This window comes from Mesocricetus auratus, unplaced genomic scaffold (genome assembly GCF_017639785.1).
Source record: "Mesocricetus auratus isolate SY011 unplaced genomic scaffold, BCM_Maur_2.0 Super-Scaffold_4256, whole genome shotgun sequence".
NCBI lineage: Eukaryota > Metazoa > Chordata > Mammalia > Rodentia > Cricetidae > Mesocricetus > Mesocricetus auratus.
In genome coordinates, this window is record NW_024429182.1 from 51,540,097 (window position 1) to 51,562,695 (window position 22,599).

Consider the following 22,599-nt stretch of genomic DNA (forward strand, 5'->3'; position numbering starts at 1 on the left):
TTCCATCTTAGACTGAGTCACTAGTGGCTTGGGGAACTCAGGGTCCTACCTTCCCCTAACCTGGCTTATGACCCTTAATCATCTGGCTGTCGCTGGAGAGCCAGCGAAGAAGTCAGTCCTGTGCTAGGGACATGCTCTTCTCTAAATGCTAACCATCGTGACCAAGGCCTGGCCTGGTGGGCCCATCGGCCTGTGTGGGAAAAAGTGCAGCCTTCCATCCCAGTATCCACATTAGCTGGCAGGAAAGCTGGTGGCCCTTCAAGTAGTGACATCACTGGCCTAACCATAGCAGGTTCTCCTCCCTGCATGAATCCTAAGCTCATCCAGGTCCTCTGTGCTCACCCACACCACCTGCTGTCCCCGAACCTTTGCCTTCTCTTGAGAACAGGCTCCCTATGGATAGCTCACACTCTCTCAGAATCCAGCGGGTGCCTCATCTTCCAGGCAGACTCCAGTAGGTGCCCTCTGCTCCTGTGCCTCTGACTCTGTCTCCCTTCTCTGCCTTGGAGGCTTGAGTTTGACTCACTGCCAGGAAAGGCCCAAAGGCCTGAGTCCCATCTGTCAATCTTACTAGCAGCCAGCAGCAGGCCTGGCACGGAGCTGAGGTTCTTCTGCTCTTGGAGGGAAGTGAATGACAGTCCCCTGGCATTCCCGCTGAGATGGGCCAGGTATGTGGAGAACATGGAGCACCTTTCACAGGCTGAGTTTCACACACAGCCTCCTGCTCTGCCATCTTGGGCAGCAGGCATCACTGAAAGCTAAGCCTGGCATTGCTCGCCTGGTTTCCATCCTCTCCAGGCCGTCTTTTCCATCTTAGACTGAATTACCAGGGCCCTCAGGAACTCCAGAGTCAAACCTTCCCCTAACCTGTCTTATGCTCCTCAACTGGCTGGTCATTGCTGGTGACACATGAGGTGTCATTACTCTTCCCTAGACCTGGGCTCTTTACCAACCTGTCGCCTCCCCTGGGTGAGGGCCGCACCCCCACAATCATTCACCCCAACTCACTAGTCCTTGGGACACTTGGGTTTCCTAGTTCTCCCACCTCTAAGCCCCATGGCTTCCCCTGGCTCCTTTCCCTTGCAGTCCCCAGCTTGGGGCTCTCCCAGCTTTCACTACCCATGGTTTGTGGCCATATCTCCCATGATCCACCAGTGCTCTCTCTGCATAGCAACATCTTTCTCTCATACTACTTCCTCTGTGTGCCTGACACCCTCACACAAACCTTTTCCAAAGTGATAGGACACGGAAAACCTCACACAGCTTTCCCACATCACCCTCATTAAAGCTGGCCAGGGCACCAGAGTCATATCAGTGTATGGGCTCCCCTGGGGTTCTCTCTGGTCCAGGAAGGATCTAGAAAACTCACCCTGGGGAGGAGCCAGGGCCCGAGCAAGGAAGGACACCTCAGAGGCTTCTCACTGGAATAGTCCCACTGCAGGCCTTCCCACTGGACTTTCGAGCAAGGGGAACACTCAGGGTGACTCACGATGTTGGGGGTCCTGTGGTCAGCTCTGAATCACTGGGAGACCAACAGGAGACTGTGATCCCTGAAGCCATCAGACTCTAACAAGGACACCAGGCAGTCTCTGTCCCCTCCCTCAGTTCTGGCAGTTGCTTATCAGAGCGGCAGCCCTCTCACCCTCTGCTCTTCTTATCCAAGGAAATGGGATTTCAATACACATTGAGCCCACTTCCTAGACAGTCGCATTCTGATTGGACACCACCCATCATTCCCAGGCAGCTTTTGCCTCTCAACCCTCCCCGGGCACTCAAAGTAAGCTGAGTCCTTTCAACCTTTAAGGCACAGAAGCCCTGATCAGAAATCTATACATGAAGCTCTGTGCAGTGACTCATACCTGTTAATTCCATTAATCGGAAGGCTAAGGCAGGAGGATCACCATGTGTTTGAGGGCTACAGTGTGGGACCCTGTCTAAAAAAAATTGACCTATGAACCCCAATTTCTATCCAGTCAAGATATGTCTACCCCCACATGAGTCTGGATCTGAGGTTCAGAGTGTCCCAGGCTAAGCCATCTGTTGGCTGAGACCACATCTACCAGTGCTGAGGGCCCTATCCAAGCTGGGAGGGGCAAGAAGGCCAGCATTTCAGTGGATTAGGAGAAAAGGCAGTCCTTATACATGGACACAGTTCTATAGGTTCATGACTTGGCAAGTTACACATCCACAATATTGGTAAAAATCATTCTCTGAGGAGACACAGCCCAACTCAGGGCCCAGGATACACTGCTAACCAAGCAGCACACTGTCTAGATTCCATCCCCACTCACCTGTTGGAGCAGAGAAGTATGCCACTGTGGGCTGTAGCCTGAAGGATGGTATCCCTCCGCACCTGCAACACCAGCATGGCAAGGGCGGAGGCCAGAGCGGCTTCAGGATCAGAGAAAGTGAGCTACTCAAGAGGAGGGTATGTGCACATGTCTGTGAGCACACACGCTCAGATGCACACCCCCTGTGAAGGTGCACGTTTCTACATCCATGAACGTGAACTCCTAGGCACATCACCTTCATGGATCTGAGATACCTGCGTGTATGCCAGTGAGTGTAAACAGATGTGAGCAGAGTCTCTCATGTCTGCTGCCTAAGAGCCTAAGGCATGGGTTTTGTGTACATGCTGTGTGGATGTGTCCCTCGGAATACATAAGCAAAACACCATGGCTCTGATCACAAGTAGTATACTACCCCATAAAATAAATACATTCCTTCTGAACCTTGACTGCTAGACTACATTTCCCAGCATTCCTAGCAATTGAGCATGGCCCAATTGCTGAGTGTTAGAACCTGTCCAGTTCTTTGTTCCTAACAGCCTCCCATGCTCCATCCTCCACACTAGGTGCCACAGATGGAGGGAATGTGGATTCCTAGTGGGCCTTCTGGGCAGAACCCAGGGAGGGTACACCTGAGTGAGAAAGTTCTCTTGCGATAACCACCAAGATTCAGGGCTTATCTGTTACAGAAACAAATGTTAGCTTATACAGGCTTTCACCCCTGAAATGGATGTCATGGTAACAAAATACTATGGCATTCCAGTAACAATCCAAGGAAAGTATAGGAGGCAGGAAAGATGAAGACTCACACACCACTGTGGCAAAGATTTGGTAGAAACATCACTTGTGCCAACCTGCTGAGGCTGAGGCGCTAGGGAAAGTGTGGAGACAGGGACAGGACTGCCAGCTCGAATGTTCCTCTTCTGGCAACATGTTACAACATAAACTTAAACAAGAACTGGCTTTCTTGTAGGCAGGGAGGAAGGGAAGACGACATCCCAGACAAGGGATTCCTGCAGAGGTCAGAAGAGCCATGGCTCCTAGTCCCCACACAGAAGTAAGATTGAACGGGGCTCAGGGGCAGAAGGAAGAGACCTCAGCTGAGTGAGGGTCTTTTTCTGCCCAAGGGTCAGATTTAGGTGGTTTCCCCACCTACCATTTAAAGGCCCTCAAGACAGTCACAGCACTATGGCGAGGGCAGGAGCAGAGAAACAAAAGAAGGCATGGGGGTGGAGACCAGAGCTTACGGGAGGGCTGTGGTGTGCTGCTGTGACTAAGCCTTGAAACCACCAGAGATGCACGAGCTGGTGTGGGATGTCTGCACTTCCACACAGCCAAAGAGAGCATTTCTCCCAAAACCCACTTCTAAAGGCCATGGAGGATAAGGATGGGGACATTCTGCCCATCAGAGCAGCAGCCTAAAGCCGTCCCAGAAGGCAGAAGCAGGATTTCCTGGACTCTGTCCTTACCAGTGCAGGAGCAAAGGCTACTGGCCTAGCAAAGCATGGATTTCCTCCTCCTCCGCGCTCACACGTGTGCTGTGTGCATGAGTACTACCCCAGGCACCACGGGTGCTGCCCAGACCTCCTCACCTCTTTCTGGAGCTGGGAGTGAGCAGGGTCTTGCTATACACTCCTGGTTGACTTTGAACTTGCAACCCTGTTGCTTCACTCCCCACATGCTAGAATTATATGCACTTGCCACTATACCCAACCTCTTTTGGTTTATGGATGTGCTTTTGTTGTAGGAGCTACCTCTGCAGAACCACTCTAGGGATGTGTTGGAAGAAGTGTGATGAATGATCATTTCAGTTCACAGCCTCGAGACCAGAGGAGGCAGGTCTGGGTGGATCAAGTAAGCCACCATTCCCCACGGACAACCTCTCGGGGCATAAGACTTTTGTCATCCTTGGAGTGGTAAAAGGAAATAGATCCTTGGTGACCAGACAGGCCAGACTTAAGCAAAACATTTCCTAGCTGGTCCCCAAATCTGTCTGTGTTTCTAAATACAATACAACAAGGTGGTGGCTCCTGGCCATCTCGGAAGCTCAGCTGTGGTTCCAAGATTGAGCTCCAGGTTTGGAATGCAATGTGGGCTGGAAAAGCCTCTCCCAGGCCCAGCCCATAGAAACCGGCTTTGGACCCCTTGCTCATTCCTGCACCTTGAAAAGTCTAGAGTTAAAGACAACCCAGCCACAAGATTGAAGGAACCAGGCCCTGAGTCATTACTAGAACAGCTCCCTCCACTCTGAAGCGTTGTTTGTAACTCATAGGAAAGACACTACAGGTCTCTGTTAAGCCACAGAGGTTGTGGAGTGTCCATTATAGCAACTAGTGTCACTGCAAGCTCCTAGGACTCCGGGCACGTTTCTGTGCATCTCACCAAATGCGTGCAGCTGTGGGAGAAAGCCAGCATATACCTCTGAGGGTCTCATTCCTGGGCGGGTGACACTGAGGAGCACTGTGTATAGAGTAAATGCATGGCGCTGGTGTTCATCTGACACAGGTGAACCTGTATGCATAGGAAGGCTTGTGCTTCCATGCTCCTAGGCACATGCCCCCAAGCACATGCTCGGATGTCTCTACAAAACTGGGTGACCCTGAGCATTCAGGTGTGCCCTTGTGGGTCTGAATGGCTGTGTGCGTATCCCTGGGAATTAACCCACAGCAGACAGTGTTCTGAGGTGGGTCTGAGTGTGCACATGCCTTACAGGTCTGCAGATAATCTGTGTGCCACTACATGGGTACCACTGAGCACAAAGATACACCTATGTCTGTGAGCATTTGTGTGGGCCATTTTAGTCCCAAGCGTTGTGTGCATGCACGCGCGTGCACGTGCACACAGGCATCTCTTTGGGGGTCTGAGTGAATGTGGACATAATTCTGTATGGACCAGCATGTGTGTCTCTGCGGAGAATGCATACGCACATATATATCTGTGAAACTGAGTGTGTGTATGTACTTATGCTTCTCGGGATCTGTGTGTGTGTGTGTGTGTGTGTGTGTTTATGTGTGTATTATGTGCTTCCCAAGGTCTCCTCTCTTGAGGGCAGTGTGAATGTGTACATATGCATAGACTTCTGGGATCTGAGCACTCACAGCCCCCCTGACAACACGCCCCCATGCTCCTTTGGTCTTAGTACATGTTCACACCTCAGTGTATAGAGGCCCCTTCTACAGGGACAAACATGTGGGTCCATGAGTACCTCCTTCCAGATAGACATATGCATTTTAGTGAGTACACATGGACAGATCTAACACCTGTGCACACAGACATGAGGTGCACTTCTGTGGATACATATATGTGCATGTTTCCATGAATGTGAACAAATTGTGCTCATGCCTGAACACAAATGCTATGTCTATGGTTAGGAAGCATGAGCATCTGGAAGTCTAAATGTATATGTGGGACTGTAGTCTGTGTAAGTATGTGAGCAAATGTTACATAGATGGCTCAGTTCAAATATATGTGCCTTTGTGAGCTGAACACAAGTGAGCATACACACAAAGATCTGAACCCACAGTGCATGCCCAGAGTATATGGTGAATGAGGAGGTCTTCAGGCTCAGAGTAGGTCTATGTGCATCGACAGACTGAGCATGTGACAGCTGCCTCTGCGGGTTTAATAAGCTCCTGTTTCCACACAGCCCTGAGTGTAGGGACCTGGGTGGGTTTAAGGCTCATGGTGCTGAGTGTGGGTGCCTGTGTGCAGCTGAGTGTGTGCAGGTGTGACTCTCTGGGGGCTGAGCAGGTAAGTAGCTGTGAGTCTAGGCATCTCTAGGTGTTCGGGGAGCTCTAAGCATGCTTATGAGATGCTCAGTGGCTCTGGTACACAGCACACTTCATGGGACTGTGCACACTGAGCAGCTTTGCGATTCTCTGGATTTCTCAGGGGTGTGCATGGGTTTCATGGCACCTGAGCACACATGACCCTTTGGTTCTAAGCATCTATATGCTTCTGTTGATCTGGGTGTAAACAGCATGTACTTTACAAGGGGTGTATGTGTGCACGCGTGCATGGGTGTGTATGTGTGTGTGTGTGCGTGCAGCAATATGTGAGCTCCCAGGCAATGTGTGATTGTGTATGCATGAGTGTGCATGTGTGTGCCCCTGGTCAGAGCACATGCATGTACATATGGGTGCATGCCTCTGTGGATGTCTTTGTGTTCTTCCTGTGTCTCAGGGGTACAAAGTCCATAGTCCTACCGGGGCCAGGCTAGAAATATAATGTGTGGGCCAGGACAGCTGGACCAGCAAGGGTGGTGTGTCACGTTGCCAACCGTAGGTGTGTGTCCCTTAAAGGAACTCCCACTAGGGAAATTTTTAACAATACTCTGTGTGACTGAGTCCCCAGCCTTGAGAGAAGTAATGTGCTAGGTGACAGGCTTACTAAGCAGGGAGGACGGAGCCTGGTGGGCTGCAGTGAAGGAAAGGGATGGGGAGGTGGATAGTCCAAACAGGGATGATCTCAGAGCCCACACGCCCACCCAGGGATGAGGATCTGGAAGTGCAGAAGGTAGGCACCCTAGGGCCAGGCTCTGGGCGGCTTGTCACTAGCCCAGGCATCTGCTAGAAAAAGCTTCCTTACCCTGAGGCCCCGAAGTGGGCTCTAAGTAGAGAGGCCAGGATGAGAGGGGCAGGGAAACATGGTCCAGGACAGCCTGGGCACCCAGAAGTCATCTTGAGCCCTGCCTGGCTTTCCATGGGGAGACGAGGACAGCAAGCATTTCTGAGCTATGAGTAAGCACGATGTGGACAAGCTGCCCTAGGCACTCCAAGGTCCACTCTGCCCTGCCTCCAGGCCTTATTTTCAAAGCTGGGTCAGATACCGGTCCTCCCTACTCCCAGCCTCCAGTCTTCCTTCTCCTCCATTGTCTTCCCCTCACATAGTGGCTCTATTTTACAGAAGAATGGTGCAGTGGTCAGTGATCTCTAAGAGCCCCAACTTGGGGGCAGCTGACCCATCCACTTCAGGTCCACCTTACCCTCTTATTCCAACAAAGCCTGAAATGGCTCAGGATACCAAAAAGCACACTGTAGGTCATGCCCAGGTTTCTAGATAGACTCTGGGCTGGGACACCAGACCCTCCTCCCAGTATGGCCCCGGACAGCTGAGAGAGAGAGAGAGAGAGAGAGAGAGAGAGAGAGAGAGAGAGAGAGAGAGAGAGAGAGAGAGAGAGAGAGAGAGAGAGAAGAGGGAGGGAGGGAGGGAGGGAGGGAGGGAGGGAGGGAGGGAGGGAGGGAGGGAGGGAGGGAGAGAGAGGGAGGGAGGGAGGGAGAGAGATCTGTGTGGTGTGGTGTGGCTCTGCAGAGTTGAGGGAAAACAGAAATCTATCATCACTGTTTGTGTCCCGGAATGAGAGGCGAGGCTTCCCCCTTCCCCATGGCATAGACCCAGCCCAGAATATCACAGGTTATTCCTTGCAGACATTTATGGCACAGCTGGTTATAAGAATTCCCAGCCACTGCCAATAACTTTGATGGATTAGACAGTGCTGAGAGATGCTGTAGGCAGACTCTGCCTCATGTCCAAAGCCTCCCCAAAGCAACAGAGGGTCTGCAGTGTAACGAGATAAAGAAGGGGCTCCCGGCAGAGAGGCCTCCTGCAGAGGAGGGCATCTGTTCCCAGAAGGGCAGGCCCTGAGCTGTGGATGGAGAGGCCTTTCCTGCATGAGTACTCCTGGTGCAGGACCACAGAACAACCCCACTCAGCTCTGGACTACTGAGGCTGAGAGGGATAGAGGGAAGGGCATCAGCCTGTGGGTATGGGGGTCTGCACTCCTGGTCTGTAACCAGGACCCCAAGGCTCCACTGTCTATGATTCCACCCTGTCTACCGGCACTCTAAGTGGGTGGCAGTCCGCCCTCAGCTTCAGTGTGTCTTTTGGAGCTGGAAGGCCCTCCAGATTCCGGACCCCAGGTCGGAGTCACAGCCTTTCTACATGCCTGCATGCACCTGCCCCTGCCTTGCGGAAACATAGCCCAGGCGCCACCATGGCAAGGTTAAGGCAGAGAAGTCTCTGGGAAGCCAAGCACGAAATGTGGGTAGCCCCTCCCTCCTACGGGTTTGTCCAGGCGTAGCCAAGGCCTGTGTTCCCCCATTGGGAGCTCCCACCAGCCACATCCAGTCCTCTTTCCAGTCCTGCTGTCAGCCCCCAGTGCCCACCACCCACTGTTCAGCCACTGCCAACCTGCTCAGAGGAGCAGCCCAACAACCACTGGGCCGCCCCTCTCTCATGCTCTCAGCCAGCATGCAAAGCTCCCCCCAACTTGCCCAGCTGCTTTCTGTAGCTGAAGCCTTGACTCCAGCCAGCAACATTAAGCAGAGTCCCTGTCACTGCCACTCAGGAAGTCCTTCCCCATAGCTTATTCTCCTACAGCCACTCTCAAGCTAGGATCTCCCCAGGGGCTGCATGTCTGGCCTAAAAGGGGCACCTCCACTTAGCTCACTGCCAAATACAGAGGTTCCACGTAGCAATTGCCCTCCTTGGCCTGACAACCTGGGGACCCTTTAAGAACACCAGATAAGTCCCTGAGGCTAAGCAGGAGGCCAAGGGAACGCCAACTGAGACCTCTATGAGCAGCCAAGAGGGCGCCAGTGTTTGGGGCTGATGGGAGTTGTAGTTCTGGACCCAAGGGCTGATGGAAGATGTAGTTCCCCTACCTCCCTTCCAGGACCAATGGGAATTGCAGTTCCTCGTGTTTCTACAGCCACATCTCCCTCTTTTCTCCCAGTTCCTCTTGGTTCTACACCCCTAGGAGCCCAAGCTAACAACTTCACTATCTCCAAGGATGGGAAACCAAAAGGCACCTTGTCAGAGGGCATGTGAGGGACCTGGGGTCTTCTAAGTTACAAAGGGACTGCAGGAGAGAGCTAAATAAAGCCTGCAGCGCACCCTGGGCTGGGGTCAGATGGCAGACAGTCGCCCCCCTCCCAGCTTCGTCGCAGGGGCCCGGGGCAGGGGAGGGGGGAAAGGCACTCACCAGTACTAGGCTCACACTCCTCCAGGTCCTCATCATCGCTTGGACATTCAGCCGAGGCCACCAGGAGGTCATCTGTGTTCTGGGGGGGACAAGAGGAGGAGTAGGGAAAGAGAGGGTTCCAGTGGGTGAGCAGATCCCACCCAGTCTGTGGAACAGCACAGAAAAGAGGTCCAAGGGCAAGCCCAGTGCTGTCATTTGTTGAGTGACTTGGCCTCTCAATTTCCCATGCTAAGGGACACTAAACAGAGCCCTGTGGTCCCTGTGGCCCTCAACGATCAGACAACATGTGTTGAGCCCTTGACACTGGGGAGCCAGCGGATAGGATACCACACCTGGGTTGCAAGGTGCATGCCAGGGGTCTCCGGTGCCTGGAGCAGGGTGTATGGAAGAGGCTCAGACACAGAGGGAGGGTCCACAGACAGCAGGGAGCGGGGTCTGGAGGGTTCCCCATCTCCAGCTTCCCTATCCCATCACCTCTCATCTTCCCCAACCCACTTCCACAGAGAGAACCAGTCTCTGCACAATAATTAGGGCTATGGTTGCCATGACAACAGGAGTCGACTTTGTCAGCATTTTCTCTCCTCCTGATTGCAAAGAAAGAGGATCCCTGAGATGAGTGAGCCTGAGGGGGAGGGGAAGCTCAGGGGGCTTAGGAAAGAGCCACTGAGGGAGACCCAAACTGCAAGGAGGAAGGGAGGCTTGGGAGACTACAGATCAGGAGAGAGCCAGGGTGAGAGAGTCCCATCCTGCTGCTCCCTAGGTTTTACTTCAGACCTAACAGCCCTTTGACAAGGACAGAATCAGGGACTCCTATTCCCTTTTCCCTCCTCCAGCCCTTTCTTTCCAGCCCACCCCAGCACCTCTCTTGGACTATCCACTCTCTTTCCTGCACGGCTGCTCTACCCTCTTCTACTAAGATTAAATGTGATTGGAGGACCTGGGCAAGCAGGTAGCCAGCCCAAGTGAGTCCAGGACTTCCTCTTAGGGCTTCCCACTCGCTAGAGGAAAGCCCCTGGCTTGTCTCTGTCTCCTAGCCAGCCCAGCCCAGCCCCAGGGTCCCTGCAGGACAGAATGACAAGAAAGAAGAGCCTGGAGCCTAGCAAGCCCAGTCCTGAAAGATACAGAAGAAAAACTGGAATGGGGGAGACATGTCCTCATGGATATCCCAAGATTCTTCTGGGCCTTCTGACTCAACAGCCAAGGCAGTGACACTTGGGGAAGGGAGACAGAAGCACTGTGGACTGAGGTGGCCCAGCTGGGTCACTGTGACAGGTACAAGCTCTCCATAACCAGTACTCAGCAGAGGCATCACTGACAACTAGGGAACCTAGCTGCTGGGCCATCCCATATACCCAGAAAGTCAGTCTGCCTGCTCCTCAGAGCTTTGTTTCCCTGGTGTGGCCCCTCTAGGCTCCAGCCAGATCCAGCAAACTCCTGAGCTGGCAGATGATTGTGTGTGCAGAAAGAGCACAGGGAATCTGAACCCCATTCAGAACACACACTCAGAGGAGGAGGCAGAGGCCCACCAAGGTGAGGTGCTTGGTGCTCACTCCAAGTCACGTGCAAAAGATATGTGAAGGAGAAGGTCTTACAGTCTTTTCCTCTCACCCAACAGAGATGTCAGCATAGGGAGGGGCTGCTTCTAGCCTCTGCCAGCCTCTGGAGAGGGGCTGTCCACCCTGGTAGACTGTACGTCACCACTCTGGTGTGTCATCTTGACCCAAGATGCCACCACCAAACTCTAGTTGGCCCACTAAGCTCTGGCATGGTTACCCTCTTCACTATTCTCTCAGTCTCCATCCAGACTCCTTTTCTCCTGGCTAGGGTGTATGGACTTCTCCAATCAACGGCCCTCAACTCTGGACCCCCTAGGAACAGTGGTCAATATCAATGATCAATATCCCTGATTACCATGTGAAGGCCTCCTTCCCCTAAACCATCACCATGACAACAAGGTCAGAAAGAGCTGCCTCCAGAACCACTGCACTTCCAAAGACCCAGAAGGGGGTCTCACCTGTGTGGTGCTGTCCCTCATTGTGGGGGAGCGGCCCCGGCGAGTGGTGGTGGTGGCCATGGTGGTGGTGGTCTCCATGATGGTGGTGGCCATGTCAGCCAGCAGGGTGGTGGCAGTGGTCTCCGCACTGAGCAGCACGGATGGCCCCTCCCCTACCAGGCGTAGATGGCCTTCGGTCCGCACGTTGGGGTCGCTCTCGGCGGCCAGCGCCAGTACCTTGAGCCCATTGTAGTAGAGGCCGGACACCTGGCCCTGGAAGGGGCGGCCCTGATCCCGGCCCCCAATCTTGATGGCAGCCTGGCTGTTGAAGATGGTCAGCTGGCGTCCTGAGGGGAGGGATGGGGTAGGAGGGGCAGACAGAGGAAAGGCAGGCAGTCCAGGTAGGCCAGGAAGGGATGGGATAGTGGAGAGAGCGAGGGGAGGAGAGAGGAAGCCAGGAGGAAGCCAGCATGTGGGTGGGGAGGGACGAGGAAGAGGAAGACAGCCAAGGGAAAGTCCTTGTTAACCAGAGTCCTAGCCCAGCCAGGCGGGGCCCCACAGAAGAGGGCTGCCAGGACACACATGGGCTGGGAAAGGGAGCCTGGTCACCCCCTGTTCCCACCATGCACATGCCTCTCCAGCTGCACCTGTCCCCCTTTCTGATCCCGCCCTGGGGTGATGACCCTTCTTCCTTATCCCGTAGTTCCATCCCCATCTTCTCTCTCCGCTCTCCCAAACATCCCACCCGCTGTCCAGCCCCAAGCTATGGCGTTCTCTGAAGCAGTAGACGGTGGCGACAGAGACAGGAGGGAGTCCTGCCAGGCCAAGATGGAGTTGGTGAGTGTGAGCAGAGGGAGCAGCAAGGCAGGGACAGACAGTGTGAGTCTGCTCGGGCTGGCTCTACCCATAAGCACCCTATGATGTCTGGCCAGGCTCTTAGTTTCTCCTGCCCTGCTGAGGCCCAGCCACTGCCCTGGGAGCAGGCCCTCGTGAGCACAGCCCTTCCCCCAGTATGGGCATCCAAGCCCATATATGGAAAATGTTAAAGGGACCTTGCTTTGCTCGCTGACAGCCAATGTAACTGCTCCAGCTCCAATCTGGCCCTGCACTTGGCAGGGTTACATGCCTCGCAATGGCCCCTGCAGAGAGCTTGGCTGCTTGCTTTGGTTTTAGCGGACCTGGGGGGTCAGTTTAACCCTCTGAGTTTGTTGTTTTGGTTTTTTTTTAGAAAAGATATTTATTATTTTTAAGTTTAGATTTAGCTTTTGTTTTGATGTTATTGAGGAGGGGGAAATAGAGTACGATTTTGCCCCACTCTCCCATGGACCTTCAGCTGCTTTCATTTAAGACCTGGCTTAGCCCTTGTTAGCCTCAGGTTAGTGCCTGTTAGAGATCTGGTTTAGAGTTAGAGACCTATGAGCCCCGCCCCCCAAACCTGGGCTGAGACAGTTCAACATGTGACCCACACTCGCTCTAGAAACATAGGCTCTCCGGGACTCCCAAGCGTCTGTCCAGGCACGGATGTGTCGCTAGTGGGTCTCCACAGGTCCCTTACTCATACTGTCCTCCCCCAGCACCTACTTCGGGCTCAAGTAAAGATGCCTCCTCCAACAACCAAGCTTCCACACATATAGCCGAGCCCTGCCCACAAAGCTGGAGGGCTGCTGCATAAGAATTATAAGAAAAACACAAGAAGGAAAGGTCCCAAGGGTCAGGTGAGTTCTCCATTAGACGGATTCCTTTCTGGAAAGTCGTATCAGAGCCTTTACAAAACCAATGTACTTGCGGACTTCTAAAAGGAGGAACCAGGTTCCACCCCAAATCCATTTGACCATAGGTCTCTTTACTGTAAGGCATCCCCGGAACTGCTGCTCCAACACGCTGTGAAAGTAGAAGATGGAGCCATTCCCTAAACATTTATTGAGTCCCTACTGTACCCCAGCAACTGACAATACGATACCCTCCAAGAACACCTGACCTGACCTGCACTAGCCTGTTCCTTATCCTTCCCATGGTACGGGTGCAGCGGGTTGAGCCGAGAGGAACTAGGCTCACAGTGCCCCGCCAAAGGTACCTTCACTTCTTCTCAGAGGAAACACAAGCTTAAAGAGAAGGTGTGGATGCCACCAGTGGAGGGCCAAGGAGTTCTTCCCTTCTTCGGACCCCAAACCAAGTCGTCTTCCTCCTCTAACAACTCTCCCAACTACCCCTGGAGAGTGGGGAGTGGGGGTGTCACAGTTGTCCAGCCTCAGCCCAGGCTCCTCCCTTGGCCTCTCTGGTTCTAGGAGGGGAGGGTGGGTAAAGGAGAGGAAGCCATGGCCTCTGTGGCCCCTGCCCCCACCTGCCATGAATGCCTCAAAGGGTTAAAGTTCGCCCCGCTGGAGAGAGCTGCCCAGTGTGGCTGGGGGCTGCAGGTTTTAGCGATGTCTGTTAGAGTCCCTTTAACTTTTTTGTCCTGTTGTGGTTTATCACATCTGGTTATCAGCGTGTTTAGGCCCCATGGGTTCAGGGGCTGGAAGTGACATTTGGGGGTTTTATTGGGGAAAGTCCCATGGACATTTAAAGCACAGTTATCAGCTGTTTAAGTGGGGGTTTAGCACTTCTGCTCCCCACTAGAGTTTAACCTTAGAGGTACAGAGCTCGCCCCTCCTCCAACGGGAATAACACGGCTGTGCCCCCAACTTCCCCTGGTGACAGAACGCCTTCCCTCCAGCACATAGTACCTCACTTGCTACATAATGGCTCTTAAGGACACGCCCTGTCTTCCTCAGCAGACCAGCAGGCAGAAGCATCTAAGAATCCCTGAGAGAACACCCCTGTCTCCTGCAGTCTCACCTCAGCCTGCACTACTTACAAGGGGCCTGAGACCAAGGCCTTAGAGTCATTCAGTGCGACCGAGGCTCCAGCTCTTCCTTTCCCTCGGGATCGTCCTTCCGAGCCTCCTTCACTGGCCCAGCCCTCTTTGCTCCCCAAACCCTTCCTACCTGCAGGTGCCCTGTGGCCTTTACTAAATCCCTGAGGTGAACTAGCCTGTGCTCCCCTCCTGCTGACAATGTCATAGCTCAGCACAAGCCCAGGGCACTTCCATCTTTCGAGGGTCAGGCTAGGAAGATGCCAGGTTTTCTCTTTCCCAAGCCACCTCCCGGAAACAGCCTGAGTGCAGGGGGCGGAAGGGAGCATCCTGCCCAGACAATTGTCCCTCACTTGGGGTGGGCATGACAAGGGAGCGCAGGGGTTGGGGAGAGAGCTCTGCACCTCTAAGGTAGAGTTTTAAGGTTGGTTGGTTAGTTAGTTAGTTAATTAGTTAATTAATTAATTCTGGTTAATTACCTTTGTCGAGCAGCCACTCATCTACTACTCGACCGAGCCGGTAGGGGATTCTCTGTCTAGCAATCGCCAGGCGCTCGTTATCAAAGTGTCCTTGGAAAAGTTTAGAAAGACAGTAGGTTTCTCAGGCAGCGCAGTCCGAAGGCTTTAGAAAGTAGTTATGCAGTTCTCAGGAGACCCCAGCAAGCAGCCACATTCAACAGAAAGGAGGGAGGCAGGAAGAGGATGCTGGGCCCCTCCTCTCCCAGGGGCCCCCTCCCGAGGCTCCATCCAGAGCTGGCCCCACCCTTGGGGGTGAGATAACCCAAAGGAGAGGGAAACTCAAGAAAAGGGAAAGGCGTAGAAAGGAAAGGAAAAGCAAAAACACCCCCACCCCGCAGCTGGAAGGTCAGAGGTTAAACAGGTTTATCTAGTCAAGCTGTTGAGGCTGAGGCCCACTCCCTTCACCATCCCAAAGAGGGGTGGCGGGGTGGGGGCGGGGCATTTAGCAGGTTTAAGTTAGGGGGTGGTCCAGCTGGTTACTGCGTTTAGAGGGTGGTTTAGAAATGGGAGGGGTGGGTTAAGCAGGGTTTATGCAGCATTTAAGGGGGTGCCCAGCACACTCATTTCACTGAGCTTTAAACCACTTCTCAAAGTCATTGCCAGCTCCCATTATCTCCTGGACTCCGCTCCCAGCTGTCCCATCATCCGCTCCCACCTCCCTCCACACCCCTGGTCCGCCACACCCTTCTTCCGCCTTGTCTCTGTTCCCTCACCCTAGACCGCCTCGCTTTTCTCCCTGCAAGCTGCTTCTGCCTGCTCACCTGGTCCTGGCTCCCTGCATACCCAGCTGCTGCTACAGAGCAGGGCTGGAGATGCCCACAGGCAAGGGGGTGAAAGACCATGGGGAGAAGGGGATCTGGGTGCTTAACTCCTTCCTACTCTCATTCGCCTGCCCAGAGACCAGGGCCTGGGCCACCCTCTGTGCTCCTCCCATGACTCTTCAGCAACACCTTCGCAAGTTGGCCCACCTGGATTCATGTGTGCATGGATGCCATCGATAGGTACTCATGAGGCTATGAGACTCTGCCTTCTCTACAGATTCAGGACCTCACTGCTGGTGTCCACTGAGCCTCACCCAGACCAAAACCCCCTCTCTCCATAGCCCTCTCATGCCGCCATCTCCTCAAGGTGTCTTTGGTCCTCCTCCGCTCTCTGCTCTGCCCTGGTCTTTACCTCGCTGTCTTCTCCATCCCAGTTTCACCTCAGCATTCTCAGGCTCTCTGTGCAGAGCCACATTCTGCACCTCTGCCCTTAGAACCCAGCCTTGGCCCCATTTCTCTCCCTCATGTGCAGGCCTTTCTCCTTCAGACTCCTTCCCCCGGCTTAGCTCCACCCTTCTTCTCCAGACTTGGCTCCCCATCTGGATACCCACCTGTTCTCTCCACTCTCAAGCTCCTGAGACAAGCAAGGAGTGTGTGTGTGTGTGTGTGTGTGTGTGTGTGTGTGTGTGTGTGTGTGTGTGTGTTACATAGGGATACATGTGGAAGGGGCTTGTCAATATGCCTTTTAGTATTTCTCTGTGAACCTACCGAAGTGGACAGGACATGATTTCCCTTGAAAACATGGCCACTCCATTTATTTAAACCACTCATGCTGGGGTAGAGGTTTTCCTCCTGCCTGAACCAAATGACTGCACTTGTTTAGCTAGAAACCCAGGCAGACCTATGCCTGCTTATGAATAGCTCTCTGGACCATCTATGCTTATGCTCATGTATATATGCAGGATGCCTCCCTTTAGAGTTTTGGGGCAATGAGACCTTGCCTTCCCTATAGATTCCAAGAGACTAGATGACTTGGCCCAGGTCATGTGATCTATCAGTAGAGATCCAGGATTAAATCTCAGGTTCCGCTGGGTTAGAACCCACAAACTGTGGGAGGCCAGGTATGGTGGTGCACACCTTTAATCCCAGCACTCTAAAGGCAGACACAGTGGGTATCTGTGAGTTCAAGGCCAGCCTGGTCTACATAGCAAGTTCTAGGTCTGCCAGGGCTACAGAGTGAGACCCTGTCTCAAACAAACAACAGGAGTGATAGGTGTGCAGCCGCTCTCATTGCTGTAGTAGCCTACGGATTGCTCAGCGGCTACCCTCAGTGTGCACAGGCAGCAACCAGGCCCTCAAGAGGCACAGCCTTATACTCAGGAGGCACTCTATGAGTTCCAGGCCAGTCTGATCTACATAGTGAGTTCCAGGACCACCAGGGTTATTTAGAGAGAGCCTGCTCCCACCCCCCAAAAAAGATTAAAAGACACCTAGATTTGCAAGCAGGAGATGCCAAAAAGTCTTTCCCTATACCTACCCAGGGGTCCTGGCAGAGGACAGAAGACATCATGCCTCCCTCCTAGCCTCTGGCTTGCTGAGGTGACCCTTTGGACATAAGGCCTGACTGGGTATGGTGAACTCTTCATGCCCTGACCAGCACATGCCAGTATCTTCACTATTACAAAGGACTGTACCTGTTCCCCTGAAACAGAGTCAACTCTGATGCCCTAGGCTGTCGGACTCTGCTTGCGGCTAGAACAGAGAGCACGGACAGGCCTGTGAAGGAGAGTGCCTATGTCTGACCCCCACATATGCTCAGGGCTCTGGGGTAGACTAGCATTCCTCTACAGAACCGTTTTCTTGTAGATCCATCTTACCTTCTGAATGTCTAGGGTCATGTGTGTGTAAGGCTGACCTATAGCTGTGTCAGTCTCTGTTTATTAGGAGGATGTAGGGAACTCTTATTTTAAGGGTTGCCTACAGCCATTTGGGCGCAAGCCTTCACAACTGTGAGTCCTGAGCCTGTCTGTACTGGCTTCAGTGATTCAGCATGAGTGAGCCCTGACGGTTTGTCCTGTTCATGTTCTGTCACTCTGGCTAGGAGTAATGGAGGTCACAGGTGGTTATCCTGCTGTTCAGTGGGGTCCCGTGTGACAGGCAGCGGGCATCCACAGCTCGGAGTTCCTGTCCTTCTCCCTGCGGGCCTCCACCTCCCTCCCTCTTGCTCTGCCTCTGGCAGGGCTCTGTCCACCTCTTCTCTCTCTAGCTGAGTCTGTGTCAGCATCTCTGCATCTCTCTGCATCAATCCTGGAGCTGCCTCCATCTCTGCAGATGTCTCTGTGACTATTTCCAGAACCCTCCATCACTCCTCCTCTGGCTTCCTCTCACCCTGAGGCTCCCTCCTGTGCTTCCTATCCCCCCACCCATGGCCTCATCCTCCTCCCTCCCCTGGGTTCCTAAGACCTTGTTTTGTCCTTGGCCACCACAGCTGTAGCCCTAGGAACTAAGTCTCTCTGTGTCCCCATCTCCGGGTTTCCAGGCCAAGCACAGACCCTGCAACCTTGTGTGTTGCCTGTGATGGCTAGTGAAGCTGTCTGACCCTCCTTTGAACTCTGTCTTTTCTCTCTCCCTTCCACCACGACCCTTACTGTCTGAAACACTGGGATCCCGCTTCTCTGCGTCTCTAAGCTCTCTCCCAGCATCTACAGAGGCTAATACGGGTCCTTGTCTTTGGGTCTTTGGCTGCTTCTGTTTTTAGGAACAGCTCTGCCTCCTGCCAAGGTGTGTTCATTTAACTTGTGAATATCTCGTCTAGGCTTCCGCATGGGTCTCACCATTTCCACTCTGCCCCTCCTTTCTAATTTCATCCTTTCTTCAATGGTGTCAGACACCCCCTAGTTCTAGCCTCCTTGTCTTCTCTGCGCATTCCCAAACTGGATTCTGACCTTGCAACCTCATCCACCAAGTAATATCCTCCAGCAAATCACTGGCTCTCCTCTACTTTTTCTTAGCCACGCCCCCACCAACGTTCCACCCAGTCTTTCCCATAGCCACGCCCTTCCCCACAGCCAGAAACCTCTCCCCTTAGCCATGCCCCACAGCATTCCAATCTGAGGCTGCCAGACCCCACCCTGTCCCACCTTGTCACCGCTCTGTCTCCTCCGAGGACACCTGTGCCACCTACCTGCTGGGTACCGTTCGTTGACTGGCCAGCTGTCCACCTGTAGGGTGGCATTGCCACCACTTCGAGTAAATCGCACCACGTGATATTTGCCGTCACTCACAATGGCGTTGGGCTCATCAATGGTAATGTCGTCCGTGCCCACATTAAAAATCACCCCAACAGTGCCCTGGTCCTGGGGATGGGGAAACGGAGGTCAGCAATGAGGAGGAGGCAAATATCTAGTCTTGAAAAGCTCTAGCTGTGGTTCTCAGCAGACTTTCAGGTTCTGTAAAGCACCTCCTAAGGTCGCAGCTACCCAAGGCAGTGAGCAGGTTTGCCCCCCAGCATACACAGGCAATAGAGTTCCCTGGAGGCTTATCAGTTGGAGACTACCACCTAGGACTGCAGAACCAGTCATGGAGCCCTTTTCACTAATCACCTCTGTCTTTTGCCCTCAGGTTCAACTAGAACATTCAGAAATGTTTACTGGGCATTTATGCTATGCAAAGGCCCCTGGAGTCCACATGGGGATGACGAGGAGGTGGAGGCCTACCTAGGCAATCACAGGACGGTACCCAGCTTCAAAGGCCAGGCTGATCCCCCAGACCCCAGCCTGGTCCCATCCCCAGGTCTATACAGCTTCCTGAGCCTGACCTTTGACCTCTGCAGCTATGGAAGCAGGGGTATCCTGGACTCTGGAAGGGGGTGAGGAGCAAGGGAAGAGGAAAGAGCCATAGAGCTCTGCCAGCTTTAGTAAGGGAGGATCTTGTGGTTGGGGATGGGATTAGGGGCTTGAGGGAGCCTGCAGAAGACAGGTAAAGACTGGGCCTTTAGAAAGGAAGCAAAGAGCCTGCAACCTCAGGAACCAGCCCCACAGCGAACCCTGAAGAGGTCACGTGCTGCTGAAATGGCAGGAGGAGTTTTGCTGGGTCACAAACGCACACAGTGTAGCCCTGAGGAAGTTCTCGGTGTCACATTTTGTCCTGGGAGAAACTAAGGCTGGGCTTAAGTGACATCACAGCCTCAGCTCACAAGAGGGGGGCCAGCTCACCTCCAAAGCTAGTGCCCAGTGCTCTTGTCCCTTCCCACTAGTCTGGAAAGACACTCACAGCTGAGGGGCGGATCATGAGAGATGCTAAGGCTATCTATCCTGCCTTCACCAAGCCAGTGGAAGGCCCACTAAGCCCAAAGCTAAGCCTCTGTTCTATTCCCCTATACCTCCCAGCAGCCATCATGAACACAGCAAGAGTCAGCCAGACCCTCCTCCCACACAGGGAAGACACAAGTCTCCTTTGGGCCCCTGGATCATTCTTGTAGACCCAGTCTAGTATATGAACACACTGAAAGACTCCCAGTCCAGCCTGAGTAAGAAACCCCTTTGGCTGTTAGCTGCATCTAAAGTGAGCTGAAAGCCTGGGGATGGGCTGAGGGAGGATCTGACAGGTGAGGGGTGGGTTGAGGAGCAGGACACAGTTCAAGACCAGGGTATGCAGCTATGGTCCCCATGGCCATCAAATTCCCACGTGTGGGGTCCAGTTCCCCCATCCCAAGATCCATAACAAGCCAGATACACCTGTATGCACACACATGTGCACACACCCTGTCATCCACCTCCAGGGAGGTAAAGCAAGGAAACTGAGGCGGCCTTGCCTAACAGTCTTAGCAAGCCCTACCCATGCACCACCCACAGACTGACAACATCCCCAGGGAGACGCGATCATCATCTGCTCCCCACACAGGCAAGGGAACAGCCAAGCCTCCCGGTTACTATTGTTAGTAATGATACCACCCAGAATAGTATCAACCCCTTGGATGTCTCCGAGGGTTTCTTCCCCTCACGAGGCTCCACCCAGGCAGTGACAATGGTCAAGGGCGCTGGCAGGCTGGGAGTTGGACTGGCCAAGACTGGCTAGGGGAGCTGGAAGGCAGGACACCTGGGTTTCCTAGGAGGCAGCCAAGCTTGGAGCTGTGCACTCCGGGGGAGAGGCAGCTCCCCAGAGCTGCTCCCGATGTGAAGTCAGTTGTCACTTCTGTTAAAGTCATTAATTCCTAATTCCCCAATTACCTCATTAGGCGGCGGTGGGGAGAACGCGGCCGCTCCTACAGCAAATAATTATGGGAGTCAAAATTAATTTGGCAAAGTGGAGCGACGCTTTATTAGAAACGTCAAGTTGCTTCTCTCTTATTTTGCTGCCGCCTCCCCACTCTCTGAGAACTGCTAACGACGCTGTGGGGAGAGCTGATGTGTCACTGGGGGAGGAGGGAGTTGGGGGCTGCCCCCAAGGGGCTTTGGGCCCATCTGGTACCCGACTCCCCTTAGTGCCAGCCTCTCTTGGGACCCCTTCTCTGCATCCTCCCCCACCCTCTGCAGCACCTAGGCCTACTCCCTCCCTCACCCTTACACCAGGAGAAGCTTGAGGGAAGGAAGAAGGACATCTTCTCTCACAGACTTCCTGCCCTTCCTGCTCTGGGAGGAAGCACCATCCCCTAACCAGATGGGCACTCGACGTCCAGGTGGCTGGTCAGGTGACCAGGATGTTGAGTGCTCCCAAAGTGCAGTGGGCACAGCACACATGTGATCTAATTAAGCCTCTGCCCTCTCGGCATGCCATACGCCGGGGAAACTGAGGCTCAGGGAGCTGCAGTGACTTGCATGGACACAGAGCAAAAGGAGGAAAAGTGCTGGGTTCAAACTCACACCGTCAACTCCAGAGCGGCAACACCTCCCAGGGTGGAGAAGAGGGGGCTGCCTCAAAATACCAACGCACCGACAAAGGTGACACCCCACACAGACAGGCCAGTGAAACCACAGCCAACTCCACTCCCTGAAGAAACAGATGCGTAGCCCCATTCTGCCCGCGCCCACTGGCCCAGGGTCTCCCTGGGTCACCTCAACTCACAGCCATCTCTCCTGTCACAACTGCCACACGCCCACCACTATCCTGCAGCCCATAGTGCTCCATCTCTGTCCACAGCTGCCACACAGAACTTCAGGCTGCATCCTCAAGCCTGGCCTCCAGGGAGGCTCCCGGTCCCTAGCACTGCCACCAGCCAGGCTCTGCTTGCGGTGCCTTCCCTGGGGTCTTCTCCCTTTACAACTCAGCCTTGTTGGGGGAGGGGTGCAGACCTCAACCCGAAGAGCGGGCTGTGTGGGAGGGGCCAGGAGCTCCATCCTTACTCAGATGAGGAAGGTCAGAACTTACACAAATCTCCTCTTTTGTTTTTCTCTCCCTTCCAATTCTTCCCTCCTCAAAACCCAGGGCTCCGCACACAGATCTTTCCAACTGGCACACAGAGAGAGCCTTTTCTACCCTCAAAGACCAGGGCTCGGCCAGGGCCAGCATGTGGGGTGCAAACAGGAAAGCGGGGAGAGGGAGCCTAGTACAGAGATGGAAGTCAGAGTCTGGGACTCCCCAAGGAGTTGGGAGGGGTTGGGGAGAGGCTAAGCTTAGAAATGAAATCTGACAAGGTCAAAAATTAAGGCAGGCCAGAGGTCACAGGGAAGAGAGTGGGACAGGGCCGGAGATCACAGGGAAGGGTGTGAGGTATACAAAGAAAGGGAAAGGGCCGGGTGTTGGTGGCACATGCCTTTAATCCCAGCACTCGGGAGGCAGAGGCAGGTGGATCTCTGTGAGTTCGAGGCCCGGCTGGACCGATAGCCTCCAAAACAATACAGAGAAACCCTGTCTCGTAAAAACAAAAACAAAAAGATAGGGAAAGGGATAAACCACCTGTAGACTCATGGGATGTGAGGCTCAACCAAGAGATCAGTGAGGACCAAACTTGAGCAGAGTCTGCTGGGAATGCAAATGTCATGGAAACAGAGGTCACAGGTACGGTAAAGGCAGAGGTGGGATTCAAAGTCAAGACAAAGAGGCACAGATGGCTGCTGCTGGGCAAAGAGGTGTGAAGGAGAAGACAGAGCTGGTGAGGGTACAGTGATCAGAGACACCCCAGAGACACCCTAAACGTGAGGCTACAGTAAAATGACCTGGGGAGCTTACAGACACCTTGGATGACTGAAGGACACAGTTGGTCTGCAC

General features: G+C 53.7%; 1 protein-coding gene across 1 annotated transcript in view; it reads right to left on the reverse strand.

The window, feature by feature from the left end:
* Positions 1 to 22,599, reverse strand: part of Nrxn2 (neurexin 2) — a 116,924-nt gene that overhangs the window by 4,031 nt on the left and 90,294 nt on the right. The window contains 4 exon segments of the mRNA XM_005063924.4: positions 9,271 to 9,349; positions 11,285 to 11,610; positions 14,594 to 14,683; positions 18,578 to 18,749. Coding sequence (XP_005063981.1) covers positions 9,271 to 9,349; positions 11,285 to 11,610; positions 14,594 to 14,683; positions 18,578 to 18,749 — 667 coding nt within the window.